The 27,950-nt window shown below is 42.1% G+C and overlaps 2 protein-coding genes across 2 annotated transcripts; one reads left to right on the forward strand and one right to left on the reverse strand.

The window, feature by feature from the left end:
* Positions 1 to 1,429: 1,429 nt before the first annotated feature.
* On the forward strand, positions 1,430 to 7,973 carry gpr137ba (G protein-coupled receptor 137Ba). Its single transcript, XM_034608127.1, has 7 exons — positions 1,430 to 2,082; positions 3,860 to 3,909; positions 4,091 to 4,313; positions 5,170 to 5,316; positions 5,668 to 5,796; positions 6,153 to 6,274; positions 6,365 to 7,973. Exons 1-7 carry the CDS (start codon positions 1,705 to 1,707, stop codon positions 6,477 to 6,479), a joined length of 1,164 nt encoding a protein of 387 aa, XP_034464018.1. The 5' UTR covers positions 1,430 to 1,704; the 3' UTR covers positions 6,480 to 7,973.
* On the reverse strand, positions 7,203 to 27,917 carry egln1a (egl-9 family hypoxia-inducible factor 1a). Its single transcript, XM_034608128.1, has 5 exons — positions 26,844 to 27,917; positions 14,657 to 14,776; positions 8,768 to 8,904; positions 8,610 to 8,677; positions 7,203 to 8,511 (listed from the first exon to the last, which is right to left on the reverse strand). The coding sequence occupies exons 1-5, from the start codon at positions 27,603 to 27,605 to the stop codon at positions 8,456 to 8,458; spliced, it is 1,143 nt and encodes a 380-aa protein (XP_034464019.1). The 5' UTR covers positions 27,606 to 27,917; the 3' UTR covers positions 7,203 to 8,455.
* Between the last annotated feature and the right edge of the window lie 33 nt (positions 27,918 to 27,950).

Raw genomic sequence — 27,950 nt, forward strand, 5'->3', positions numbered from 1 at the left:
GTTTGTTATGTTTTGGATCATATAGAAGAGACTCTGCTCTGAACAGTAGTGATTTTACTCATGTTAACTAGTCACAGGAGGTGCTACTCAATGAAAACAACTGTATAATGTGCTCTATGGCTTTGGAGGAGATTTTTTAATTCTGAGAAAATGACCCTGAAATGTTATCAGAATCTTTTTTACTTAGTCATGCGACTTTTCAATGGAAAGCCAGCATAGCAAAATTGGGCTCTGACTGAAAGTTGAAAGATGTGGGTGTTTCCCCAGCTCATAAATGTGACTCATAAACTCAAGGCACATCGGCCTCTGCTACATCAGTTTAACCTTTTTAAAACCTGTCCCTTGCAAAAGCCATGTTAACCAAGCCTCTGGGTTCTACACCCTCAGGGGCCCATAAGACCCCAGGGTCACTTTGTGGTAATTACACAGAGTTCATTTGATCATATGATAAACTGAAATAGTTGGATCCTTAAGATGGTTTCTGCATTTACACCAGATTCTGAGGCCCTGTCTTCAGAGGGGCTCTGTGTCAAAAGCAAAATTTAGCACAACAGTATCTAATTTTAATACAATATTAAAATCAATAAGAATGAAGCAACAACTGCAAATATTTGTGTTTTACATTTTCTTTTTTTGGAAGACATCTTTAGAGGAATTTGCTTTTATTTGAAACAAGGACATTGTGATTACAGATAAAACAACTACTGCTTACACATATTTAATATTAAAAAAGACACAATCACAGAACTTCTATCTTCATGCTGAAAAGTATAATGTAAACTAGCCTAATGTTGCATATAGTATTTCTATTTTTATCTGATTTATTCTAGATTCTGTTTCTATTTTTATTTTCTTGAAACATTTTACCTTCCACTGCTACTCCTTTGTGCTGCTGAGTCAATTTTAAATCAGGATAAAGGAGGATAGATAAAGAAATTGTATCTTATCTTATCTCATCTCGTCTTATCTCATCTCACCTCACCTCTTGTTATCTTATCTTATCTCACCTCTTCTTATCTTATCTCAGCTTAACTATAACATGGTTGTCTTAAAACAACCAAGCTACTTCCAACTATATTACTACCACCATCTTTAGTTGTGTAGTGCAGGATGTGCAAAATTACTTTTATCTTAATATTTCATAGTAACTATTGACTGTCCCTTTTTTATGAAGAATAGTTTATTGAACTGTCTCCATGCAGTGGCTTTGGCTGTGTGCCACCTATATGTACAGGTTGCTTATATGAACCTGCCAGTGTTGAATGAGGAAGATGATGATGAAGATGAATCTGCGTGTGATGCGTTTAATGCACCTCAGTAAAGTGAAAGTAAACACACGTGTCTCTGGGGACCGGGGCTGCGGTGGGAAGCCCCATGACGGGGTCAAAGGTACGGGAGCGTGCGTCAGCTGATGCGTAGCGTCACGTAGTGGGAGCTGGTGGGGCCGGAGGAGGAGGGGGGAGCGGGAGGAGGCTGGTCCTCTCTCTGAGCTCCAGGCTGCAGCTTCCTGCATCTCCCTGCCCGCTGCTGCTGCTGCTGCGGACAAACTGCTCGTTCTCATCACCGATCATGCGCCTCGCTCTCCGTCTGGCTCGGGCAGCAGGAAGTTAGCCTCCTTTCCCCCTGACAGCCCCGTCCCCGAGGCGGGCTCTGTGAAGCCCACGCCGGCAGAGGAGGCCCCTCCGCGCCGCTGCGCTCCTGTACATGGAGGCCCGGGTGGTGGAGGAGCAGGAGCCGATGGACGAGCCCCTGCCTCTGCCCACCCTGAGCCCCGCCGTGCCTCCCTTCGTCACCCTGGGCCTGACGGTGGTCTACACGATCTTCTACTCGCTCCTCTTCATCTTCGTGTACGTGCAGCTGTGGCTGGTGCTGCGCTACCGACACAAGCGCCTCAGCTACCAGACGGTGTTCCTGTTCCTGTGCCTGCTGTGGTCGGCGCTGCGCACCGTGCTCTTCTCCTTCTACTTCAGGAACTTTGTCACGGCCAACACGCTGGGACCCTTCCCCTTCTGGCTGCTCTACTGCTTCCCCGTGTGCCTGCAGTTCTTCACTCTCAGCCTCATGAACCTTTACTTTGCTCAGGTGAGTTGTCAGACACTGCTGCCATGTAGTGGAGCTGCAGCTGCTCCTGGGTAACGTGAGGAAAGAGTTCAGACCAGGGAGATCTTTATTTCAAGTTTCTCCTCCTCGTGTGGGAGTTTGACCTTCACTGTGCAGAAGGATCCACTGCAAAGTCACAGTGAAACGATATTTATTTAAAATCGTTTCCTCATTCTTCCCTAATATTGTGTGGAGGTTTAAAACAAACAAATCATACTTTCATATTACAGAAGAATTATATAAGAACGATCAATCATCTGCCCTATAGTTAAATACTGCACACACAATGTATGAAGAATATCATTGGGACTCAGGGGAATAGGTAAGTTAAATAAAATAAAAACAAGGGTAAGGATTAATATAAATAATAGATGTGTATCTGTCAAAGTAGTAAATATGATGAAGAACTAAAAACATGTTTTTTTTTGCTTGTTTTGTCTCTGTTGTTTTTCCTGAATAACCTAAGCTTCAGACCCCATAGGGTTGCCAGTTCAATTCAAACACAAATACAAGACATGTCAGGAGCGAACCTTTAAACACACACACAGCCCTCACGTGAACGAGGGGCTGGAACTTATAGGCACGTGTGCATCAGTGGACAAAATGTAAACTAGATTGTTTTGAGAAAGAGGAAATGAAACTATAGCTTTACGGTTCACTTTCCACGAAACTAGCACTGGGTCTATATTTGAATATATTATGGCAAATGGTAATAAAGTTTTTATTATTTTCATTACAAATTAAATCTTTGGATATGTTTATTTATTTATTTTTTTTACCAATTTAGCGATTCATGGGTTGACCAATAATTAGGGAAAAATGTCCATCACAAGTTTTTCTTTAGAGAGTTTTAGTCACACACACACACACACACACACACACACACACACACACACACACACACAGCAGAATGTCCTCACATGATCATTTCACAACATTTCAGCTCTAAATAAAAATATTCATCCTGAAAATTAAAATGTGTGAAATTTGATTACCAATGCCCCCCCCCCCCTGAATAATCCTACCATCACACTGAATGAAAAATATCGACTCTCGTAAAGTTTCAATTAAAATTGCAGCACGGACAAAGAATAACATTTTTCATCCCGATTTTACTCTCGCTACTTTGGCTAATCACTAGCTGGTATTATGTGGCAAGTATGTTGTATAAATAGTGATTAATTCCAAGCTTTATCAAACGATTATTCACTGGTAAATAATCTAGCAATTATCCAGAGTGTTTGAAGATGCTGTTTGACCTCAACTCCTCCAACGTTCAACCCAAAGTTACGCCCCCCCGTTCACTCCGCTTTACACCTAATGTGAACATCATCTGATGATAAGGGCTCTCGAAGTTCTGTCTGGTAAATAGTTCCTGTTGTTATCAGTGGAACAGACTCTCATACAGATCGGCTGCACAGTGTGGTGCAGTGAATCAGCCCCTCATCTGCTTACATAATCCAAATATCACATAATTGTTTCTCTGGCCTCTACCTACAGCTTATTTTTAGCTTGATCCTCTGGTGCTGATTTGTGTCGCCGCTGATCGTCGGAACAAAGTGTGTAACAGGTGGCTGTGTGCTGTACAACTGTTGTGTAGCTATAGAGTTCAAACTGCTGTTTCCTACTGCGAGGTTCCTGTTTTAAAAGAATTTCTTTATTTCCTGTTGAGCGAGAATAAAGAAGTGAAAATGAGCTCCAGGAAAAGCATGATTCATTTACATGATGTAGGTTTTTTTCTTTTTGTTTTGTTTCACAGGTTGTTTTCAAGGCAAAGTCGAAATATTCACCAGAGCTTTTAAGATACAGGTAAGAACAGGAGAGGTGGATCATGTACTAGTTTTCATTTTCCATCCAACACAATTCAATTCTATTTTTTGCACAAAAAAAACCATGTACTGCCGTGGCTGAAGTAATAAAAACTATAGTAAATTCAGTATACAGCAGTTTTTCATGTAAATAATATTTTTCTGTCTTTCCTGACCTGCAGGCTGCCGCTGTACCTGGTCTTCCTGTCCATCAGCCTGGTGTTTCTAGTAGTGAATCTAGTATGTGCCCTGCTGGTGAGGATGTCCTCCACAGAGGCCCACACCATCGTGCTCGTGAGGGTCACAATCAACGACACGCTCTTCGTCCTGTGCGCCATCTCGCTCTCCCTGTGTCTTTACAAAATCGCCAAGATGTCGCTGGCCAACATTTACCTAGAATCCAAGGTGAGAGGCCCTGACACAGACGTTATGAACATGGAGTTGAAACAGAAGATTGGCTTTGATGCTCATTTTCTTACTGGCATCAAAAGGCTTTATGTGCTGCATGTTGCACCCTCCAGTGAAGATGCACTTCTCCCCATGATTTATGCTTTGTACATAGTGATTGTTCCCTAGCAACAGTGTTGTCTGTGTGCATGACTGGGTTCCCCAAGCTTACAGTACAGTTCACCATCTCTAATTAAGGTTATTGTGCACAGTGCAGTAAAGCGACAGGTACTGAGGTAACAAGTCTTGTCTTGCATGAAACTCAAGATACATTTTGCAAATGTTTCATTCAGAGTTTGTTCATTTTCATGTCTTCACAGCGATGACAACCAGTGGCCAGAGGCATGATGTTTTATGTGGTCCGTCGCATCCTTGTAAACACAACATCTCAAAAAACCCTTGAGGGAGATTCTTTAAATTTGGTACAAATGTTCAGTTGCCTTGTGAACACAATATCTTAGGATCAACTCCAGGGAATCCTTAGAAACGTTCACTTAGACTCAAGGATTAAATTATTATGTTTGGGTGGTTCAAGGTCAAAGTCAGGGTCAAAGTGGCCACCCGAAACATCTCAGGTCTGTCTTTACGGAATTTCTTCAATTTTGACCAGTTGTCACTTGGACTCTAAGATCAACTGATTAGATTCAGTGGTCAAAGGTCAAAGTGACCTCATATTATTGTGAATGCAACATGTCAGGAACACCTGGACGGTCTGAACCTGCACTGGATGGCGAAAGCATTAAAGCCCAGGGTAGCAATTCCAGTTTTTTTCTTGGACATTCAGTTGATTAATGGAACTCCTGTAACTGTACAGGGGACGTCGGTGTGCCAGGTGACGGTCATTGGAGCCATCGTCATCCTCCTGTACTCGTCCAGGGCCTGCTACAACCTGGTCGTCCTGGGACTCTCCAACAAGAGCATCACCTCCTTTGACTACGACTGGTACAACGTTTCAGACCAGGTAAACCAGCAAAGAGGTCTGATGCCTTAGAGGAACAGTTTCATACCTGTAAATATGAAACTACAGCTGCCATTATCTATTTTGTTGATAATTATAAGAAGTGATAATTGAGAGCAGTGGTCGACGGGTCAGACAAACTACTTCTACCCCATTACTGTACACTTAGCTCGCATTTTAGGAAGACGCAAACTGAGTTGTATTTTTTGTATTTTTATGAAAATATTTGTCTTGTCAATGATTATTTGTCTTGTAATTATTGCCGTTAAAATTTGAGTTTTACATGCTTGGTTAAAATAGTGATCTTTTGAAATGCTGTACAGTTTAGTAATCTGGTATGTGATTTTCTTTCAGGCAGATTTACAGTCGACTCTGGGCGACACCGGCTACATCGTCTTCGGAGTGATCTTGTTTGTGTGGGAGCTGCTGCCCACCTCTCTCGTCGTTTTCTTCTTCAGAGTTCGACATCCTAACCTAGACAGGGTGAGCCAGCGATTACACTGAGCCTGCGGTTCCCAGCCTGGGGCTCACAAGATAAATCTAAGAGGTGGTGTAAAGACTGGTAGAAGATAAGACACACGGCAGTTCAGCTTCACCACCGTGAAATAATGGACAGTTTTGTCATTTCAAGAGAAATCCGTCTCTGGTGGTTACAGAAATATGTAAAATGTGACAAGGACTTGTTTTTATTTTAAGGCAAACCGGTTGGGAACCACGACCCTAAGCCATAAGGAAATGCTGATGAAATACTTTTCTATAATGCAAACAGTTAGCGTTATATAACCGTCTCTATGATGTCTGATGTTTCAAGTTGTGTTTGTGTCTGGCTTGTCCTGCAGAGCGGCTCTGGGCTTCCTGGTCACGTCTTCTCCTCCAGGGCTTATTTCTTCGATAACCCTCGACGTTACGACAGCGATGATGATCTGGCGTGGAGCGTCATGCCTCAGAACATCCAAGCCAGGTAAATAAATCCCCCCCGTCTGCTCCCTAAAACACTCGATATGAAAATATATATATGAATAATTTTCATGGATGTTTTTTTATTGTTCAGTCTGGCTGCGGACAGTTACGAGTGGGGGAGCCAAAGCAGCAGCATCAGCGCCTACATCGCAGGAGAGGACAGTTACCACCTCCCTGCTCCTCCAGAGGAGCTCAGCCATTACTGACTGGAGTTCACACCGACTCCTGACCTTTCTCTCTCTTTGTATATTTTTGCACAATCTCTCTTAATGACCGAGGCACATGGGGCTGGACGCTGCCCTCGACTTCATACATTCTATTTTGTCTAGAGAAGAAGAACTAACAGACTTATATGAAGGTCCACTGACAGGCGTTAATTTTGCACACTCCTTATACAAAGTCTGATCTAATTCTGACTGCTCTTAAACATTTTACAATGTATAGTTTGTATTGAATACTGCTTAATATATTTCCTGGCCTTTGTAATATGAACTGTATTACGATTTTATGTCACGTTTCTTTTTTCATACAGATTGTTTATATAGAGAAGATATTCATGTAATTCATATTAAAAACATTTAAATGTGAAAATGTACTTTACTGTTAACATTTCACCCGGACTAATGATACAAAAGTTGTTAATGTTTAACAATGAATCGACATATTTTCATCTTCATATATATATACACATACATACTTACTCATTAACGCACATATATACATGTGTCTACATGTACATACACATGGAAATGGAAATATGGAAATGCATAGAAACACATGTATGACATGTTATGTATATATAATAACTAAAAGCATTAATCGTAACGATAGCTTTAACTGTGGTTCAGAGTTGGACATAAGAAGCTCAAACCTCCTTCTGATAAAGGAACATTTAATATAAGAAAAAGACGACAGGGTGAATTCATTTCTCAGGTCTCACCATTTTATTGATGAGTTTTCATTCTAAGAGCACTAATCACATTATGTGCCATGGACATTCACAGCAGATAATCCTTTAGAGTTTAGCAAGGAGACGGTTGTTTGGTTACAAAACAGGAACATCCTCACTGTGTGTTTGAGTTTAGTGATTGTCTAGGAAAAGATCTGTATACGTTTAAAAAAAACTGATAAGAAATTTTAAATGAATTTAGAAATTGAATCAAAGACTGAAAACGAAAACTCTGGTAAATTACTTAAAACTGTTTATACAATAACCTTATGGTCATAGTGTCATTTAGCATCTGATCTGACTACTATTAAAATGTCATTTATCATTAATCATTATTGAATAGTCCAGCTAATTAATTGTAAGTATGATGCTCACAAATGTGTGTTGATAAGATAATACTGGTTGGGGAAATTTCTTTGATTACGCTTACATATGTTTTTCTGAATGTAAAGTATCTCATTTTCACCATTATTTACCCATAGAGCCACAAAATTACAGACAACAGGTGCACGACAGTAGGTTTCCTGCAGATGGCAGCATAGAGCTGTGTAAAGTGCAAACAGGGCAGGTGAGGCCGTAGGCAACAGAGTCCTTTACCCCCAAGTCAGACAGATCAATGTGTGATTATTGACAAATGTGGATAAGAAGGAACAGTCGGACGACAAATGACACGGTTTGCATCAACTGTGCGGCAAATGAATGAACTCAAACTAAGACAAATGATGTTCTGTCAATAAAAGGGTGTTTTTAATTCAGATCATTCCTCGTATTATTGCAAACTCAAGCATATTTTGCCATACAGTATCTTGCAACAGCTGATTCCATGTGAAAAGCATAACACATTAAGCATATGCAGAACACTGTACCTTTAAGGAATTAACTGCAAAAACGTATATGCAAAAAAGGATGTAGATCCTCTCTGAGCTCCAGTTTGAAGTGATGCTCTGAAAATGTCAGCTATATGACGTAAGCGTTCTCCACCGCACAGGTGAAAAAGACAAAAAGATCCCTTTCAGTACAATGTCATGACATTCAAGGTCTACTGGGTTGCCCAAGTTTACTGAAAATGAACAGAAATCACTGTGTGTTGGTTTTGACGTCTCCACGAGCACAGATCTTCCATCCACTCAAGCAAAAAGTCTGCAGTCTTTGTAAAACACACACACATGCTCTCTACAGGCCACTTTCTTAGGATAGAGCACTTAATGGTTTGTGGGGAACGCAAGGATCCCATTAGCTGGGATCTGATGATTTGTCGAGTTCAACCTTTACTCCTTTTTCACCTGCACCTGCACACAAACAAAGCACAAACACAAGGGATGAAGTAAAAGCTGAAAGGGCTGCAACATCAGAAACGGGATCATGTAGTTTGTGGATCAAACTTCACCTGTTAAGTACTTTTCTTTAGCTCTGGCGCGCTCGTCCGCATCAAAATACCACACTGTGATGGCATACCTGCGGAGACAGAAACGGAGAAGTGGTGAGCTGGTGCAAAACATTCTGGATCGTCTGAGCGTGTACAGTGGACAGACTTTGGACGCTGACCTGGTGGCGAAGGCTGGCTGAACCTCGTGAGGGTTCCGTCTGTCGGACCAGAACAGCAGCAGACGGTCGAATTTGGGCTCTATGTCGGCAAATTGGGCCTTTCCTTCTGGGAAGATTCGAAGAAGGCCTCCGTGTTCCTGGAAGAGCAGAACAAGAAGAAGGAGCGACCCCATTATGTACACAAGTCAGGACAAAGCAATCGCAGGAAGGTAAAGAGAGCGAGGAAGTGAAGCCTCTGCAGTGATCATGTTTGTGGATTTGATTCCTGATCATGTTCATCCACATTCAGAAAACACACATGAAAAGGAGATAAAATACCCTGAAATCTGCATACATCATTGATATAATACCAATATGTGAGGCTTGTTAAATGATCAACGTAGGACGACAATGTCAAAGGAAAAGGGTTGTCCAACTTCAGGGGCTAAGAGGAAAGCTCAGGATAGGAAGCAGCAGTGGGGGACGGCCTTCCTGTGGAGGGATAGGAAGAATAACCCACAGGAAAACTGCTCCGACTGGATAAAGGACCTGGAGAGTGAAAAAGCAGATTGCTGCAAGCGTGCCACTTTAACTTTCACACAGCTGATATGATAGGCCCCTCTCTTCACACGCAAACCAGCCGAGCAGAGAGGTTCACACCCTTCGTTGGAAAAGTAAGGCTATAAGCATTTATACTACTCTGAATGAGGGGGAATGCCGGTTGTGTGACAAAGCTAAATAAAGCACAATAGGGTCAAAGAAGACAGGGGAACTTTTTTTCTCCCCCAACACGTAAGCAGCTCAAGGACCACCGACGTTAACAATTGTTAAACTGCACGTAAAGCCAGAATTCAGCCGCCAGGCCGGAAAGCTATGTTGCATGGATTAGAGTGACCACACGTTGACTCTCGCCTGCAAGACATGACCTTCTGACCCACATCACACTGAAGTGGACTGATGATGAACACCTACAACCCAAAGATATGATCTATGTAAAAACTCTGAATGGGTAACAAGCGGCCAAATAATGCTATAAACTAAAATAGACACTGACCTTGGACATTTGAATGTTTATTTTTTTACTTTTGAAAAAAAAAATGAAGAAAATCTTTGTTAAGTCACTAGAATTACACTCTATTGCAGTTTTTTTTGTAGCTGTTAAATATTTATGTTATACAATGGATCAGATGATTTTAGTGTGAAAGCTGCTGTTTGGGATCGGAGCACAAACCGTTATCATCCCACTCTGCAGCTTTACTCAGCTTGTATTAGTGTCTTTTAGCTCATTGTTTTGATCGTCTGGCCTGCTCACCTTCACATGGCCAAAAAGGTTGATATTACAGGTTAATGTAATTTCAAGCAAAAATTCTAAACCCTTTTAAATTCCCATCCTCCACTTTGGGTCCAGATGTAAAAATATATGTTTTTCTGTACTTCTAAATTTAATATCTTTGGGTTTTCTGCCCTTGGTAAGACAAAACAATACAATGCTTTGACCAAAATGTTAGACTAGATCAGTAGAGAGCATACCTCTGCCAAGCACCAACAGTCGCCTTAAATTTATTCAATCTGCACCAAGTTGATATCAGTTCCTTGGATTATATATAAACACCTTATCTTGCAATGTTAAAGAAAGTGATAAAGATTTCCTGGATCCCCCCCTCCGATCCAGATCCGCACCAAACCAATCCTTCAAGATTTGTGGTAATCGTGCAGTAGTATCTTAGTAATTTTGCTTACTAACAAACTAATAAACAAACAGACAGGGTTGAAAAACATTTCAATTTGTTCCAACTTGTTTGTGATTAGCTAGTTAACCCAGTGCCGGAACACCAATGCAGAACGCTCTCATGTGGACTCTGAATAACAGGCAGACAGAGAGGGCCAGTTAAGAGATCAACAGGGCTGGTTAAAATGTTATTAGATTCTTATGATGGTCGCACCGACCCTCAAATGTTTCCAATGGTCAGTACACCCCTGTTAAAACACAATTATTATTTTTTGGAAAAGTAGGATGCTATGACACATGGACAGAGCGCCTGCTTTTTCTTCCAACCATGCATTTCTAATGGGTTTTAATGTAAAAATGGTGGCTGCAGCAGAGAAAAGCATGTGCAGCCATATTCCCTCAGCATACATGAAGATTTGCATTTGAGCCCTTAACTGCCTGTTTACCTGTCAAACAGCCATTATTCTACATCTCTCAGGCTCATCCAGCAGCTGAGCTCGCTCACATGTCACATCCCCCTCCCCTTGCTTGTTTCCCCCTTCAGATCTAACTGATCTCATACATGACCTCTCTGGAATCTGATTGACAGGAATCTGTCATAGTGACGGAGAACTCTGATCCCTCTGATCAATCACGACAATGTTTGCAGTAAATCAGGCTCCACACTGGTGCAGAGTTATATATGGGTGAACTGTTACACGTGTCGAAGTCAGACACTTTAAGAAGACATAATCTAATCATGAATGAAACAAAGAGTGGGGTGTATACGTGTGTTTGTCTCAGTACAGTATGTACTGTACAGCATTTGATAAACTGGGAACCTCTTGCCCCTCACTCATTGCATGCTGGGATACAACCCCCCCCCCCCCTTCACGGCAACCCAGAACAAGATAAGCAGTTTGGAAAATAGAAGTATGGCTATTACACAGTAAAAAGGTTAATGCACTGCACTTTTGCCTCTTAACATTCAGTAGTTTATAAAAAGCAGAAGTTACAGCGTACCCCTCTTATCATAGACATTTCATCACTGAATAGCATTTCTTTATTTTGACGTGTACATTCAACTCTTCAACATGTGTTGCACAGAATCTGCACTTATAACATAGAGCATAGGATTTCCAGTGGCTGATTAATTTCCTTCCACTGCTTTCTGCTTGCCTGTATATTTATCCTCCCACTAGTGCAGCTAGTTTCACGTGCGTGCATGGTGAACACTTCAAGATAACCAAAATACATGGTATACCACGCTAGGACACTTGAGGATATCATAAAACTTCAGTATCTCACATTTTTACATTTTAAATATTTAAAATGTTAAATACAGTAAACTATATCTACCTACTTTGTAATCTGAGCTCAAATATTTATTATACAATTTTGAGTTACAATATACATAAAGCTGACGTTACACCTACACGCTGATGATTTTGTACAGAAGTGAAGCCGCTGACGACACATGTTAAAAATCTGGGATAAATGATTGAAACAACTGAACCTGAACATTCCAAAGCAATGTCATTCTCTCATGAAACCCCGGTATCTAGGCAACCGCATTCTATAACGAACCGCTCATCACAACCCTAACAATTCAGCCAATCAGAGACCTGATTATAATTATTCACATGTCCAACGGGATTCCAAAACATGGCTCATTTGAATAATTGAAGCTTGTGCGTGAACATAACAATAGGAATCAAGCAGCAGCTTCGATGATTAACACAGGGGCAGCCACCTGATGTGGAAATATTTTTATATACACATAAACGAGCAAAAGCTATGACTGTGCTGAGTGAGTGCTAGTGTCACACAGGACACAGCCATTATGATATAAAACACTGCTATGTAGGTGTGTCACTGGTTATCAGAGGGTGTGGTGTGGTAACAACACTTAGATTAGTATGTTTTCATAGCAACACAAGACAACCAATATTCCTTGTAACAGGCCAAGTCATTTGTTCCCAAGTTGCAGGTACAAAAAAAGAAACCAAGTGTTTACTGGTTATATAAAAGATAGAGGGAAACTGTCTTGAAACCATGGCAACTGCCTCAACAGAGAGGAGCAACAGTCACAGTCTGAAACAAACCAGGGACATAATGGAAGTGCAAGTACATCATTTAGCAAAGGTGTTGCAGTTAGTTCACACTTTAAGTGCTTTTAAATAAAAGGTATTAACAACCCAAGACAGGTCCCCAATCCCTGTATATTCAGTTTGCCTTGTCACCTGCTTTAAGACAGCTAAAAATAGTGATCCTCTCTTTATTAGTGGCTAAAGCCAGAGGACAGACTCCAGTAAAAACTAGGATCCAGAGCCCGAAAAAAAGTTTCCTTTATTTACATAAACTCCATATAGCGTACAGGTCTGGAGTGAAAGTTTAGAAGATAGTCGCTTGTCCACAAGAAGCATGAATGCTGTACGCTTTTCCACTGTTGTGAGCAGTGTTACGTTACTTCCTGGTGTCCACCATCCTGTTCACCCCTCTCAATTAAAAGGTGAGTTTCTGACATTAACTGCTAAATACTGTAAGCACATGTGCTGTAGACTGTATATAAAGATGGAGGACGCATCTCCAACTCCTCCCATTTTACAGAAATGAAACCTTAATATCTTGGATAAGGAGGCTGCCATCTTGCGCATTTGGAGCCAGACTCTGCACAGTGGCGATCAGGGGATGGCGCCGAGGTAGCGAGGTCCTGTCGATACAGATGCTCGACCAATCGTGAGTCAGTCTTATCTGTCAATCATGATGTTTCAATACCCATTTCTATAGGACCAAATAACTAATTAAAACTAAAATTACTGTCCACTTTAACACATGTGTGATAAGAACTACAGTAAATAACAGAAACCATCCAAATTTATTTGATCCCATCCACTAACATGGTGGAGGTAGGATTTATGACCTATACCAGCGCCAGCCACCAGGCTACGACCGAGACGTTTTGGTTTCACCTTTGGGGAGCTGTCATGTCGTCCACGTTTATATACAGTCTATGGTCTGTGCATGTTGTAACAAAGATGTGGAGGGACAGGTGGAAAAACTAATTATGGAAGTAGATTTGAGCTCTCGAAGTTACGTCAACTTACTGTGGGCATACAAACTGAATTTATAGGTTGATATAGCAACAATGGCCAATCAGGAAGGAGCACCCAGGGTTTAAGCGGCAGGGCAGCAGCTGTGTTTTAGTAATTAGGTGCCTACATATACTGAACACTTCATATATACATTGTAAGATGATTGCGTTCACCAGCACATTCCCTCATGCATTCCTCTTACATACAGCTGTGATGTTACATGAGATGTTGTGGCAGCAACACTGTCCATCTCTGGCTGCTCTCATTAACTGCACATGCATGTGTAGCAGGGACACAGAGCAACATGAGCATCCAAAAATAAACAATCAAAGTTGTCACGTTATGGATAATATAATTTAATGAGATGCTTTGGTTTAATACATTCCTGTTTTGAATCTTGGTGGAGACATGGTTATACTTAGTATTTTACCAGTTAAACAGAAGTTGTGATTATACTCTGATGTCCTTTAAACATATATTACTGACAGTGAAGGAAAAGCACAGAGACCTTTTCAAAGGGAAGATATTTGATGTTTATGAATATTCCTGCAGTAAAACACAACCTAAAGAAGGTTTAGATCCGAACAGTAATTATTCATCACAGCTGCTTCGTAATAAAGTACCAGAGTAGTTCCATAAATTGAATTCTCTGTCTTCTGTCTGCCTGTAAAATCTGCTTCTTGCAGGAGGAACAATGGATTTGTGGAAGGCAGCAGGGGGGCACTCTTCACCCTGATTGGGTGTGGCTAGATTAGCAGGATCTCTGCGTTTAAATGGGATTATGAATGGAGAGAGTGGACAGCACATACTGACACGTAACCTCTACTCCTGACTGCGTGGGTGTGGAGTAGAGCAGGATGGAGGGAGACACGAATCTGCCACAGTGACAACAACCAGACTGATCGGTCGTATAATTGTGACAGGAAGTCCAACTGATATAAAGATCAGTTATGTAGCTTTTCGCAAATAATATTCTTCTGATATTTCAGAGATAATTTCCCATCATAGTTGATTCAGTGTTTGAGACAAAAAAAGAAATAAAAGCATAACCCACTGGAGTTTAAATCTTTCACTTCATATTATTTCCCGCAGACATCAGTTACATACCTTGGCACTCCAGTCTTTATTAAGGTAATATATGCACGTGACGCATCGTCCATCGCCATTAGGGTTATCCACATGCCGCACGTATCCTGTCCCATTTCCAGGATAACACGCCACCATTGCCTGAAGACAGAAGATGAGAAAGCGTGATTAGTAAAAACAGACATGTGGTGACGAAACGTATGCATCCTATGCCAAGATCTCATATGTGTCTGTGAACAACAGAGAACAAAAAGAGGAAAGTTGAGATGACATTAAAAGAAGCAGGAGAAGAAGCTCAACTAGCTTGTTGCTGGCCTTTGATGAGGATAGAGTGGACTTGGCACAGCCACGTTGTATTGTCTCTCCTTCACCTGCAACCAGACAGAAGCCCTGGCTGCTCACAACCCAGCTGCGTCATTATAAACTTTAAACCAGCGAGAAAATAAACCGGAGATATCGTGCTGCCTGTCAACTTCCCTTTGCCTTTTCCTGCTCTATTAAAACTTGCATGATCTGTCTGGGTGATGGCGGTGAACCCCTATGAGCTTTTGTAAACGTCTTGGTGTAAACAGCGTGCAGATGCTCTCATACAACTCAGAAAGTCCCACAGGAATAAGTGGTGACTCCCATACTGTTGGGAGGACTGTGACAGAAACACTTGTCTTCTCATCATAAATGAGACTTCCCTGGAAAACAGAGGAAATTAAAGTAAATGCATGTCTCTATGTTACATTGCCTGCCATGTCAGTGTGCATATAGTGTAACAGATATCAGACCATAAGCACTGGAACTTATAAACAACACTTGTACGACACCAGGCGACTGCGTGTGCTTTCTGACTTGAAAGAGGAGCTGAGGTGAGTGGGTAACGTGCACAAACAGAGGGCAGATTGAGCCCTCATGCACCGTGTCTAAGCAGTGATATGACAAAAGGCAAGTTCCTCCACATTCTTTCATGCAACATAAACCATAGCAACATTATTCTAAAAACTCACAGCAGACCAAACACATTGTCATGTGCAGAGCAAATTAACGCCTCTTTCAGCATCTTGAATTGTGAAAAGCGATCGTTTGTGCAGACAAATGATAGACTACGTTAGATTTCAAATATTTGGATTTCATGGATTTGAATTGCGGCTGCTTGCGTTAGTCCACATTGATCTGACATCTTTTGAGTGATGCAGGCTATCACTGGAATGCACAGTATCAGGGCCTTCAAAGCTGAAAAACAACAAAACTCAATGAAACATAAAGATGAAGGGTAAGGAGGTCTTGCTCTGGCTGCACAAGCTGAAAAACTACTTTTTTTTATATAAAAAAAACAAGGGTGGGTCTCAGAAGAAGCGGCTGCTGGGAATCAAAGCGGGTGAGAGGCATGCAAATTGACAAAGGACTTCCTGTTAGTAAGGTGCAATACACTACGCTATGTGTGTGTGTGTGCGCATGTGTGTGTGTAAAAAGAGAGAGAAGGAGAGAAAGAGAGGGGCATAGACAGAGAAAGCACAAGGGTGGGGCTAGAGCAGCAGAGAAGAGTGAACTGCTGTAAACTTTGACTCCTGGCCTCCCTCCAGAGGGAGCAGTATTTTAATGGTTGTGCTACGTGCAGAGCGTGAGGAAGGTTGGCTGATCCTCGGCTATGTCACCCCTCCCACCCTCGACTGCACGGCTCATGCTGCAAAGGCTGGAGATGGGTAAACAGTCACTGCTAGGGAAAAGTGTGTTGGTGTGGATTCAGATGTGTGCGGGTGGTTTGTGTGTGTGTGTGTGCGTGTGCGGGGGCTCACTGAAGGTGTGAGGGCCTCAGCACTCGGCAAAAACCCAGACACAGCAGTTTTGCCTTTCACTTCCTTCAAAAGGGACAGCTGTAGAAACTCTATCAGGGTTCATGTACTGCAGGAAAGGTCAATTATGCACCTTTGAGCGTGCCAGGTTAAAAGTTTAATATATGAATATTACACTTGAAAAGTATGAAATTTGCAGTAAAATCCGAACTGACAGCATCCACAAGAAATCGATAGAAAAACATAAAACTTGGATGAAGAGCAGCTTTGACATACTGTTTAAGTCATGTCTCCCTTTCACGAGATCTGGTCATGAGAACCCAGCAAGCTTGAGCAAGGCAGGGGAGACGCAGCTTTCCATTAAATAGTCACAACCGCAGACGGCTGGAAGCTAAAACCTTGATGCAAATGCAGCAGTGGTGCAGACATTACCAGAATATGGCAGAATACACTGGCACAATGTGGAGGAAAATCACAGATTCTCCACATTTAAAGATATTTATTACTACTTTGTATGCTCATGTATGCAAATCCTCAATACTCGCCTTTTTCTAAGTGCAACAGTCATATAGTTCTGACAGAACTAAACGTTAAATATAACCTGGTCTAAACTGTCTACCAGTATCGGTAACTCTTGATTATTTCTCCATGCCCACATGACTCCTCTTCACCGCAGGAGGATTTTCTTTCCTTGACATCTTCACCTCTGACCTTTATCCCCATTTGAGCTTCCTTTCTTCTCAGCCACTTATTTTCCCGCGTTCCTCCGTGGCCCTCATTAGGAGGTTGACCTCGCTCGCTGTGTCGTCTGTTTACATTCCACAGGCGCGGCGTCAGAGGCTGACGGGCATTTACAGACGGAGAGCGAACAAGAGACCGAGTAGAGGTCATAGAAGCAGCTCGCAGAGGCCGTCAGTAAGGCCACATTAGAGGCTAATAGTCTCACATAAGTGGAGCATGAAAATATGAAAATAATTCACGTTATAAACACTGCAACAAACAGTCTGCAGCCACTGGCAACCCTCTGTGTCAATAACCAAAAGCTAAATATAATTATACAATTATTCAGTAAATGAAACATGTAAACAATCACGTATAATTTCATTGAAACCACTATGACATGATCTCTAATTAACTAGTTGTGTTTTCACTGTACTTCCAGTCACTTAAGTGGTGTGTCTCTATGCCAACACACACTAGTGCTCCAATTCAGGACATGTTTTAAAAGGTTCCTCAACTTCCTCAATCCACTTTCTCAGCATGTGCCAGTCCAACACAACTATTTTCATGAATGTCGGTGCTGTGTTTGTACTGTTTTCATTTGTTTCCTCATTGCACACACAGGTCAATGCAGGTGACAATTACTTGACAATGTCCCTGTCTCGGATGGGCCTACTGTGACATTCATTCAAATGACCCATGGTCTCTGTGATAGTCTTAAACATGATTATTGTTCTCCATCTACAATAATTCAGAGTCAACATTTGACTTAATCCCTTTATATCTGAGGTGGAGATTACAGACAGAGGATCCCTGTGTGTGTGTGTGTGTGTGTGTGTGTGTGTGTGTGTGTGTGTGTGTGTGTGTGTGTGTGTGTGTGTGGGACGGAGCAATCTGTTTCACACAAGTGATACGGTTTTCTTTTCTTCCTTATTCTGAATGTCTCAGACATCAGCAAATCAAGCCTGAAACGAGAACGTCACTCAGAGTGTAGAGGATATAATAAATCAAACTTGAACTGACTGGGGTGTGACCAGCACAGTCAAGATTAGCATTATTTATGTCAGCTAGACTTGCTGGTTTACTGTAAACTAAAAGACACACCTTTGCTCTGATAAAATCTGTATTTGGGTTTTGTATTTGGACTTCAGTTCAAAGATGTGACTGTTCAAGTATTTCCACAGAAGTGAAACCAAATGTAAACCAAAAGCTTAAATTTGATTCAGTCTGATAAAAGTTGCTTGGGAGGGTATTTATACAGTAGAGATATGACAGTGATTTCTACATAAACCTTGTTGTACCATGGTACGTGCAAAGAGGTTCAGCTGCTGGCAGTGAACATACTAATTTCAGCTAAATCAGAAATGCCATGGGTTTGCCATTTTATGGCTTTATTTTAATAACCTAGTGTGTAAGAATAAAAAGGTATTCAGTAAAAGATATATTCATATGTTAGAACAAAACATGTTACAATGGGAAAATCAATTATGATATCGAAAGGATTTATAAAACTGAGACGATGAGTATAGAAGTGAAGAAACAGCTCTATGCAGCTCTAAAGAAATCAAGATAATTATTCATCAATATAAAAGGTCCTTAATAATGCCGCACTGTGAGGGATGCCACTAAATCACTTGTTGGTGTGACCAGTTGATAAAAGTGGTTTGCACCAGTGCAACCCTGACAGCTCTGTTGCTGCTCATGAACACCTTCTTAATATTCATATTTGAATCAAATTTGATTTTATAATATCATCTTTATTCTGTAGAGTGTTCTGTTCAATTACAGAGGAAAAGTTGAATGATGAGAAGTCACTACACTCACACCTCCCACTTTTCTAAAGTAGACGATTCTCAGGAGAGGTGGATATTTTAAACCAGACAGCTTCCATAACGTCTGATGGAAAGTCATGGCTGATAAGAAATCTTCCCCGTACAGTACTTAATATGGTACTCCATTAGTTAAGCTGTAAATGGTAAATGGACTGAATATATATGCAGCTTTTAACCTGAAATGTTAAAAAACGTTCAGAAGTTCCAAACATATTTTCAAATCGATTGTTTTGTTCAACCGCCGGTACGATTTAAAACTAGATGCATCCCAGCACAGCTTCAGAGAACTTTCACTCTGCTGATCGCTTGAAAGGATACTCCATTCACTGTGATGCTATCAGGTCACCTCATGGTTCACGCACTGATGTGAGCCATGAATCGGGGTGGAGCGAGAATGAAAGGCTGCGAGGGGTCTTCTCACTTCACAGAAGTGATGCTTATCCAAACACCAGCACAAACAGTTGGGATGGAGACCTTGTAGCACAGGGGAGTGTGGGAACCAAGAGAGTTTGGGCCCCGGCCCGGGATTGCTCACTGTTTTATCTGTCAGACAGTGGTTCTGCTCAAGAGGAAATCCCTGTTTAAAGTAATGACCTAGTTTACTCTTTTCTTCTTTACTGTAGGCCGTGAACAATAGAGGGACGTATGCAGCAGCTGCTCTACCCCTCACCCTCAACATGTTACTGCAAAAAATGCAGCAACACTTTCTGCTCTGATTATGCAAACACTGACAGCGGATTGGGCTCAGTCACCAGCCTTGTAGATTTCAGCACACTCTGCTGGTGTCTCTCAATGACAAACACAAGATAGACACACAGGCTGAACTCTGTGAGCTGCTTAGAGATTCATCTGGAATAAACTCAAATGCTGAGACCCCCTCACATAACAGGCCTGCCGCTTCTACTGACTGAAGTCATACAATCACATGGAATAACTCAACAGAATCTGAGCATCAGTTCATCTTGAAAACTGTCCTGCTAGGACGTGTTTTACCCATCGATACCTCGAGCTAGGAATTGATATCTACAGTGCTGTGTGAATTTTGTGCAGTAACTTCTTAGTGACTGCCCAGTCTGACTGAATGGCTCCATCGGTGGCTGTGTGAGAGCCAAGTGAGCTCATTCTGTAATTGGATCAGTCACTGATACTTTCTCCATGCCAGTGGAAGTAGACTGAGCACAGCACGAAATATGAGACAAAAAGTGAATATATAAAGAGCATTTTTCAGACAAAGGGTTGGGTGCGAAAGATATTAGGCACTGCTTTGAACACCCTAAAGACAGAGGGTCAAAGCTCTATAAACAATTATCAGCTCATGTTCTGTACAGAGGTTTGGAGTATGGTACTGGAAGACAGTCCTTATTAGTGAGGTTAGTTATAGAAAATATTTTTGAGTTTCTTTCAAAAACATTTAGCATTGAACTCATAATAAAAATTATCCTAATTACTATTTACTTAATAAAAATAGTTGTTTGCAGTTAGTTAGACTAGTGCCGTTCTAAACCTGCCTGTTTAGAATGGACTGTTTGGCCTGTGGTGATGCTGGTTGCAGCTTTCTTTCCGAAACTGTTAAAGGGACCTGCAGTAATTGAGGTGGAAGTAAGTAAAGACCGAGTGCAGAATCCTGAAGCTGCACCGCCGCTGCTGCACTTAGAGCTGTTCACCTGTTTATTCAAACTGGGATGACACCACGCGAGCAGTATGGAGGAATTTTAAGATTTTTTTTCTGTTGTTTTTTGACATTTGAAAAATTGATCACCAGTTACTTCAACTGTATTAGATTTGGCTGCAACATTGTTTACCCTTGAAACTCCAAAAGTGTTTTGTGGACTCAAACACTCAACCCACCCCTTCATCGGCATAGTGGTGAGTATATAATGAGTGAATTTTCATTTTGTACCATCCCTTTAATGATTCTTTGCCATTGGGTGTGCCGCAGGCAAATGCTTCTTGCAACATCTGAGTTTGGGGTTTTGGTTTGAGAACAGAACTTTAGTGGTTGTTATCTGTAGACTCTCTCTGTACTGTTTGACATGATTCTTGTGTAGATCCTAAAACAGGTTGGTGGTGTTTTAATCTGTTGTGGAGAACGGTCGTAGCATAATTTTCAAATTTTGATTGGTCCATGTCAGACTTTTTATACCCAAACCACATGTATGTGACAGAAGTAGGTCATCTTTTAGGTACGAGCTCCACATTTGGTCTTCTCCTGTTCAGAATGACCTTATTCTGTATCCTGCTCACGCTCCTTCCTTGGTAGTTTGTGGTGCCGGTTTTAATTTTCCTGCGTCAATGTTGAGCGAAAGAGCAAATATATAAAGGGTTGTACAAATGATGAAAAATATTGCCATGATGGAAAAAAAAATTGTGATAACAAAATAAACGAAAGAGAACAAAATAAGAATATGGCAAACTATCTTTCCTTTCCATGTTATATAGTCACATCACACAGCCCTAATTCAGAATGTCCCATCCAATTTTTGGTCTCCATTTATCCCTCTGGTATGTCACAACTATCTCATACGCTACCACGAATGCCGGGTGAGCTTGTGCTCGGACTAAATCCACAACTATTACATTTATTGTTGACTGTATTAAGGTAAAACAATAAGCAGGAAAAAGGAGGTATGCAAGCTGCTGCCATCTCTGGCATGCGGGTACTGTAGACGGAAGGAACGAGCAGCTCATGCAACCTATAGCATAATGCACAGCCGGCTCCAACGCTCAGAGGGCCACCACCACATGACTTCCTCCAGCCTGCTTACTCTATTGAGCTTTAAGATTTAGGTCAAGGGTCAGCTTCCTTATGAAAGCACACATTTGCAGTTAGTCTGTGAGATTACAAATGATGCAACAAATAACTCAACATTCAACGATAAACAAATTCAGCTGCTCAGTATTGACCTCAACACTGGCAAAGAGAAGGGGATGGATTTTGTCCAGATTCTTTCTAGTTGAGTTCAAACTGCTTCTTAGCGTCTGTCAACAGTTTTCATTGAAAATGAGCAGCTTGGCTATAGTTGAATGACAGGTCAATATACTTGTATACTTACAGACAATAGGGATTTTGTGATAACAGTAGGAAACCAGTGCAGGATTGTTGGGTGGTAATAAAGGATTTCCAGTGTGTGATGAAGACGTTTGGTGTACACGAAACAAAATACAAGTTGATTTTCATTATTGCCATATATATTTATATAAATATCTGGTACGCGATAAAAGCTGATGGCTTAATAAGAGCCATTGAGTATTTGTGTGATTCATAATCCGATAAGTCGATTAATCGTTTCAATAATCGATAGATTAATCGACTATCAGAATAGTCGTTAGTTGCAGCCCTACCGCATACGTATATCTATCGTTGAGCAAAAATGAGCTTTCACTTGTGTTAAAATAAACCATACTTAAAATACGGAAAATGCCACAAAACACATACTGTATCATTGTGTTTTCTAAATTGACATTTATCCTTGCATGAATGTGCATTTGTTTTTTTTACCCTGGACAGACATGCAGTTGTTATCTAAATGTGTGTAGTGCTGTCTTGTTAGACAAACTGTAATAGTCCAGTCCCTGTGGGACCAAACAATACTGTATTTAAATCTAGTTTTTAAATTCCATACTGAGCAACAAAGTGGCATGCTACACAGAGTCATGCTTTTTCATGTATGTACACATGCTAGCTTTGTATACAAGCAGTTGTAATGTAGCCTTGGCTCAGTGTCAACATGCTGGACATACTAACATTCAGAAGGGAAGAGTGGGTGAATGACAGGACAATCATGTTGCTGCTACAAACATCTTTACATGTTCCATGCTAATGTTATAATGGCATCAACCTTGAACAGCTACTTTTCCTTCCAGGGAAAGGCTCTCCCACGCACAACCTTACTATCACAATTGACAAGTCTGTGGTAGCCCCCACCCAGACCGCAAGGAACCTGGGTGTGACACTCGACAGTCAACTCTCCCTTACCGCCAACATTGCTGCAACAACCTGCTCGTGTATATACATGCTGCACAACATCAGGAGAATATGTCCCCTTCTTACCCAGAAGGCAGCACAAGTTCTGGTCCAGGCTCTTGCCATCTCACGCCTAGACTACTGCAACTCTCTCCTGGCATGTCTACCTGCTAGTGCCATCCGACCTCTGCAGCTTATCAGGAATGCAGCAGCTCGACTGGTCTTCATCCTACATACATTCTCTCACACTACACCGCTCCCTTCACTGGTTACCAGTGGCTGCCCTTATCCGCTTCAAGACACTAGTACTTGCTTACCGTGCTACAAACGGATCTGGCCCAGTCTGCACTCAGGACATGGTTAAACCTTACACTACAACCCGTCCACTCCGGTCTGCCAATCGTCTTGCTGCTCCCTCACTGCGAGCTAAACACTCAACAAAATCCCGACTGTTTGCTGTCCTGGCTCCTGAATGGTGGAACAAGCTCACCATTGACATCCGGACAGCAGAAAGTCTACACATCTTCCGCTGCAGGCTAAAGACACACCTCTTCCGACTACACCTTGGTTAGAAGATGATGTCTAATAAACCAGTCAACTCTGGTGTTTATATATAAAAAGGTTTTTAAAAAGTTAGTTGTACTTATATATTGCACCTACATATAGCACTTGTAGTTTGGCTTTTTTTAAGCTAATTGTACTTGCTGAGTACAATGACTATTGCTGTTCTAGGTTTGTACCCTCATGGTTGAATGCACTTATTGTAAGTTGCTTTTGATAAAAGCGTCAGCAAAATGATATGAAATGTAATGCATCAGAGAGCATTCACCATGCTGGAGCTGCACAGAAACAAACACGACCTGCTGCCTGCAACTTCCCATAATGTTATCAAGTCGAACGGGGGAAATGGAAACAATGAGATTAAATAACTATTTGGGCAAAATCTTCTTCCTCTATCTTTCCCGAGGCTTACATTGTGTTTAGTCCCTTTGAGCCAATGATACTGGCGGCCTTCCATATGCCGATTCTCGCTGGTCACAGACCAGCCGCGTGTTTGCCAAGGCAACTAGGGCAGTGGGTGAGGAAGTCAAGCCCTCCACAGCGTTTGACTCAGTGGCCAGCTGCGAGGATCAACAGCCCAACCTGAAATAGTGTGCTTTCAACAGAATGTTACACATCTACCGGGAACCAGCGAATGGGGGAAAAAGTAATGACAGGAGTGGGCTAAAAGAAAACAGCATAGAGCAGTCAGAGCTCTGTGCCTGCACAGAAAACCAATCATCTGAAGGCCACGGGCTTCAATCCAGTGTGTGCTCTTTCACTGCTAAATCCTTTAAATGTCAAGCACCATGATAGCAGAACATGATAAGGTACAGTGACAAATATAAAGCAGTGACTAACCAAGTGTTCAGGACCATGTTAATCCAGTTCTGGTACTGTTTGATTCAAATGTCACAAGGTCAAAACCATGTCCATCTACGAAAACTGCATATCCCTCCAGTTTTGAACATCTTTACAGGCCAAAGTGATAAACCGAATAAAATTAATGTGAAAACAAAAACTGCAAGCATGCTTATAAAAAAGTGCACAGACACACTAATAAGAAACATTCCTATAAAACTACAAACTTTAGATATCAGATTATAAACATTAACAGTCCTGCAATAAATACGACTATCACACCTTTAAAATGGTTTAAATATTAGAAGCAGATCAACATATCTCTATAACAGCCCAAACAGTAACTGAACATTAGTCTACATTCATTGATTTCTACAAGTTGGACAAAACATTGCAACCAAACACGTCTCCAATGACCAAGAAGTAGATTTAACACTTCTCTTCTTTTTAAACTGATCTTTAGTCTATGGGAAGATAGGATTTATGTTTAATTTATTAGGCTGTTATATTAGAGTGCAAATGACTGTTATATTAAACTGGTCTGCATTTTACAAAGACCACAGGAAGAGGTGTTGAGTCAAACTTCTTTTCACTGAAACAGTGGCGCTCTACGTCAGAGTATTTCCACCAGAAGAGGAGGACAAGAGAGAGAGAGGGGAGACTGAGGGCAGCTCATGCACTCCTGGGTCAGTCTCGTGCCACAAGGTCATATTGACCAGATCTAGTTAAGAGAAGAGTCGCAGGTCACACGCAACCCTGGCTGCTTTGTGTTTTTAATGCCACGCAGCAGCAAAACAATAACTGTCCGAAATAACTGACGAGGTGACAGGGTGACTTTTGTACATTTGTCACTCATTGTCTGAGTAACCTGCCTGAAAACAAGATACATCTAAGAACTTAGGAAACACGTCTCAGTGAAACAGAAACGACGGACAGTTTCCTCTCCCACACTTTCAACTTCGACACATTCTGGTCCTCCTCTCAACATAAGAAAGATCAGTCTAAGCAATCGTGCATCTGTTTAAAAGGGCTTTTCTCTGCAGAGGGGCAGGAGACGCAGTCAGCTACGCGTCAGCATCCCTGCAGATGATTCAGCAGCACCGACGGAGGTAATGATGCCCGGTCTGCTCTCCTTTATCCCACTATTTACCATTTAGTTACAGTTCTGTCACACACATTCACACTATAATCAATGAATGTGTCCTGTAATATACCCGTGTTTAAATACATGCACTTTTTTGTCCACACATTTAATTGCTTAAAACCTTTTGGTGACAGATTTTTATCTTGTCTTAACAAAAGTCGATTTTAAATCAAATCAAATTATTTCGTGAGCACATTTATAAACCAGTTGACCAAAGTGCTGTACTATAAAATCACATAGAGTAAGAGCAGCTAAAAACAATATCAAAGTATAGTGAGAGCCACTAAGCTCAAGATGAGTCCACAAATCAAACCCTCTGGCAAACAATAGGCTCCACAGGCTAAAAACTAATAAAAGACTTAGTCAAAACTCAACGTCGACATGCGTGCATGTCCTGAAGCATACGTTCTTTTATGTTATCTTTATTATTTTTTGTCTTGTTTCGTTCAGTGTTGTTTTATCTCCATGTGTATTGAAAAGCACTTTGTAACCTTGTTTTGATAAGAGCTACGAAATAAAGTTGTGTTCTTCTTAATATTTATAAAATCTACCTAGTTGGAGTTTCTCAGTTGTGGGGATTTTGTTCTAAAAAAATAAACTGACTCTTGTAGCCCAACAGCACTTGCTGTTAGAACTGTGGAACATCTCACCTATTGAGACCAGACAGGCAACATGCCAAGTGTTGAAAAGGTTTCTGAGGTGCTGACTCATCTTTTTGAGCTATGACTCATGTATGTCAGGACGGATGACAATTACTATAAAACCTCCATCTTTGCTTTACAGCTTCATAACTTGCTCTCACCGGGTTTCTGACACATGGACGTGCACAGAAGAGAGTTGGTGCTGGTAGCTTCATCGGTTTCTCCTGCGGTCGGAGTCATTTGAGTTTGTTGTGCTGATGCATTGACCAGAACATTAAAACGTGTGTAGCTCTGGTGTATATGTGCACAGAAAATATTACGTGTTGAGGAAATAATCCACTTTTCTGACTCGGGGGCATTAGCCACGCTTTAACCTGGAGTTAGAGAGGACTTACTGGCCTCTAACAACCTGGAGTCAGGTCTATTAGCTAGATAATTGAAAGTAATGGTGCCATGGTGACACGCGAGTGCGATCAGACTGATGGTGACATTTCTGCAAAACTTAAAGACAAATAAAACCTAATAAAAAAACCTTGAGACTCACCCTGGGTTTAGATGTCAGACTGCTGGTTGTGTGTGTGTTTTAAAGAACTAAATACTGAGGCAGGTATAAAGCAGCCGGCTCCACGGAGACAATCAAAGTCGACCACTTGACTGCCAAGCATGAGAAACACTCTGGGGTTTGACTGCTGGTTTGTGTGATTTCCACCTGCTGCCATACTTACTTTCGTCCTTCCATTTATTGTGTAGTTTCCCAGTTTGCCGTTACAATGTCTGATCAGGTCGTCCATGCGACTCATGAGAAAGCGGATCTTCTCACAGCCGGCTTCCCTCCCCTCTATCCACGTGATTTTGTCCCCCCGGATGTCTTTGGTCGAGTCGCTTTTTTGACTCACCAACTGTCCGTCTGTGAACCTGCCCGTTTTGTGCAGAGCCTTGACATTGTCCAAAATGCCCAGACCGGTCTCTGCGCCTAAAAAGTTGTCCACCACGCAGATGCCGTGCTTGTTCATACACGGGACTATGTACTCCAATGCGAGTTTCTGCGGGGATGAGCTGGTTTGTCCGTTAGGTGTGGCGGTGTTGTTTGAAACGTCTTCCGCCGGCTTGTCTCCGACCCCGGGCGCCCCTGTGTTCGCGCTCTCTGGTAAAGACGCGCTGTCCGCCGGCTCGGGGCTTTTCTCCTCTGGGGGTTTCTCCGGTGTCTCGTTGTCCACCACCGGCGGCGGCGGCGGTGGCGGTGGTGGAGGCGGAGGCGGAGGCGGCGGCGGCGGCTGAGGCGCCTGCTGCTCGGGCTTCTGACTGGGAAGCTGCGCCTTCTCCGTCTCCTTGCAAATGAGCTTGTGCTTCTTCCAGTGCTGTTTCTGGTGCTCCTTGCTGCAGTAGAAGGAGCTCCGGCAGCGGGCACACTTCAGGAGGTTCTCCATTTTCCCACAAAGTTCACAGTACTGCCGGTCCCGCTCCAGGTCGCTCTGCTGCTTCTCCATGTTTGCAGCCACGAACGGGTGCGCGGCGCCTTTAAGTCCGATCCTTCACACGCGCCCTGCTAACCGACAACTTTGGAATCGACCCGCTGCCTCTGCCACGCTACGCCGAGCGAAACAGGAAAAGTAGCACTCATAGCCTCGCCATTTTACCACCAGTAACCCCTCTGTCATCTTGGATCAGTGAAGCGACACAACAGCGGGAGCCCCGGGCCGAACATTGGGGGCTTGGTCGCGGTCTTCGGGAGGCATCTCTGCTGGCTAGCGGTCACTGTGAGCGCGGAGCATGGCGCCGCTCCGTGTGCGAGCAGCCTATCCGTGGGCCTGCCCGCCCTGACGTCACAAGCC

Source organism: Hippoglossus hippoglossus, chromosome 15 (genome assembly GCF_009819705.1).
Source record: "Hippoglossus hippoglossus isolate fHipHip1 chromosome 15, fHipHip1.pri, whole genome shotgun sequence".
NCBI classification, from domain to species: domain Eukaryota; kingdom Metazoa; phylum Chordata; class Actinopteri; order Pleuronectiformes; family Pleuronectidae; genus Hippoglossus; species Hippoglossus hippoglossus.

Bases quoted from the DNA above. Each gene is read 5' to 3' on its own strand.
- gpr137ba (XM_034608127.1), top strand. From the start codon at position 1,705: ATGGAGGCCCGGGTGGTGGAGGAGCAGGAGCCGATGGACGAGCCCCTG. The intron at 2,083-3,859 runs GTGAGTTGTCAG...TTTGTTTCACAG, and splicing joins TGAACCTTTACTTTGCTCAG to GTTGTTTTCAAGGCAAAGTC. The intron at 3,910-4,090 runs GTAAGAACAGGA...CCTGACCTGCAG, and splicing joins CCAGAGCTTTTAAGATACAG to GCTGCCGCTGTACCTGGTCT.
- egln1a (XM_034608128.1), bottom strand. From the start codon at position 27,605: ATGGAGAAGCAGCAGAGCGACCTGGAGCGGGACCGGCAGTACTGTGAA. The intron at 14,777-26,843 runs GTAAGTATGGCA...TTCTGTCTTCAG, and splicing joins CAATAAATGGAAGGACGAAA to GCAATGGTGGCGTGTTATCC. The intron at 8,678-8,767 runs GTCAGCGTCCAA...CTGTCTCCGCAG, and splicing joins CAGCCAGCCTTCGCCACCAG to GTATGCCATCACAGTGTGGT.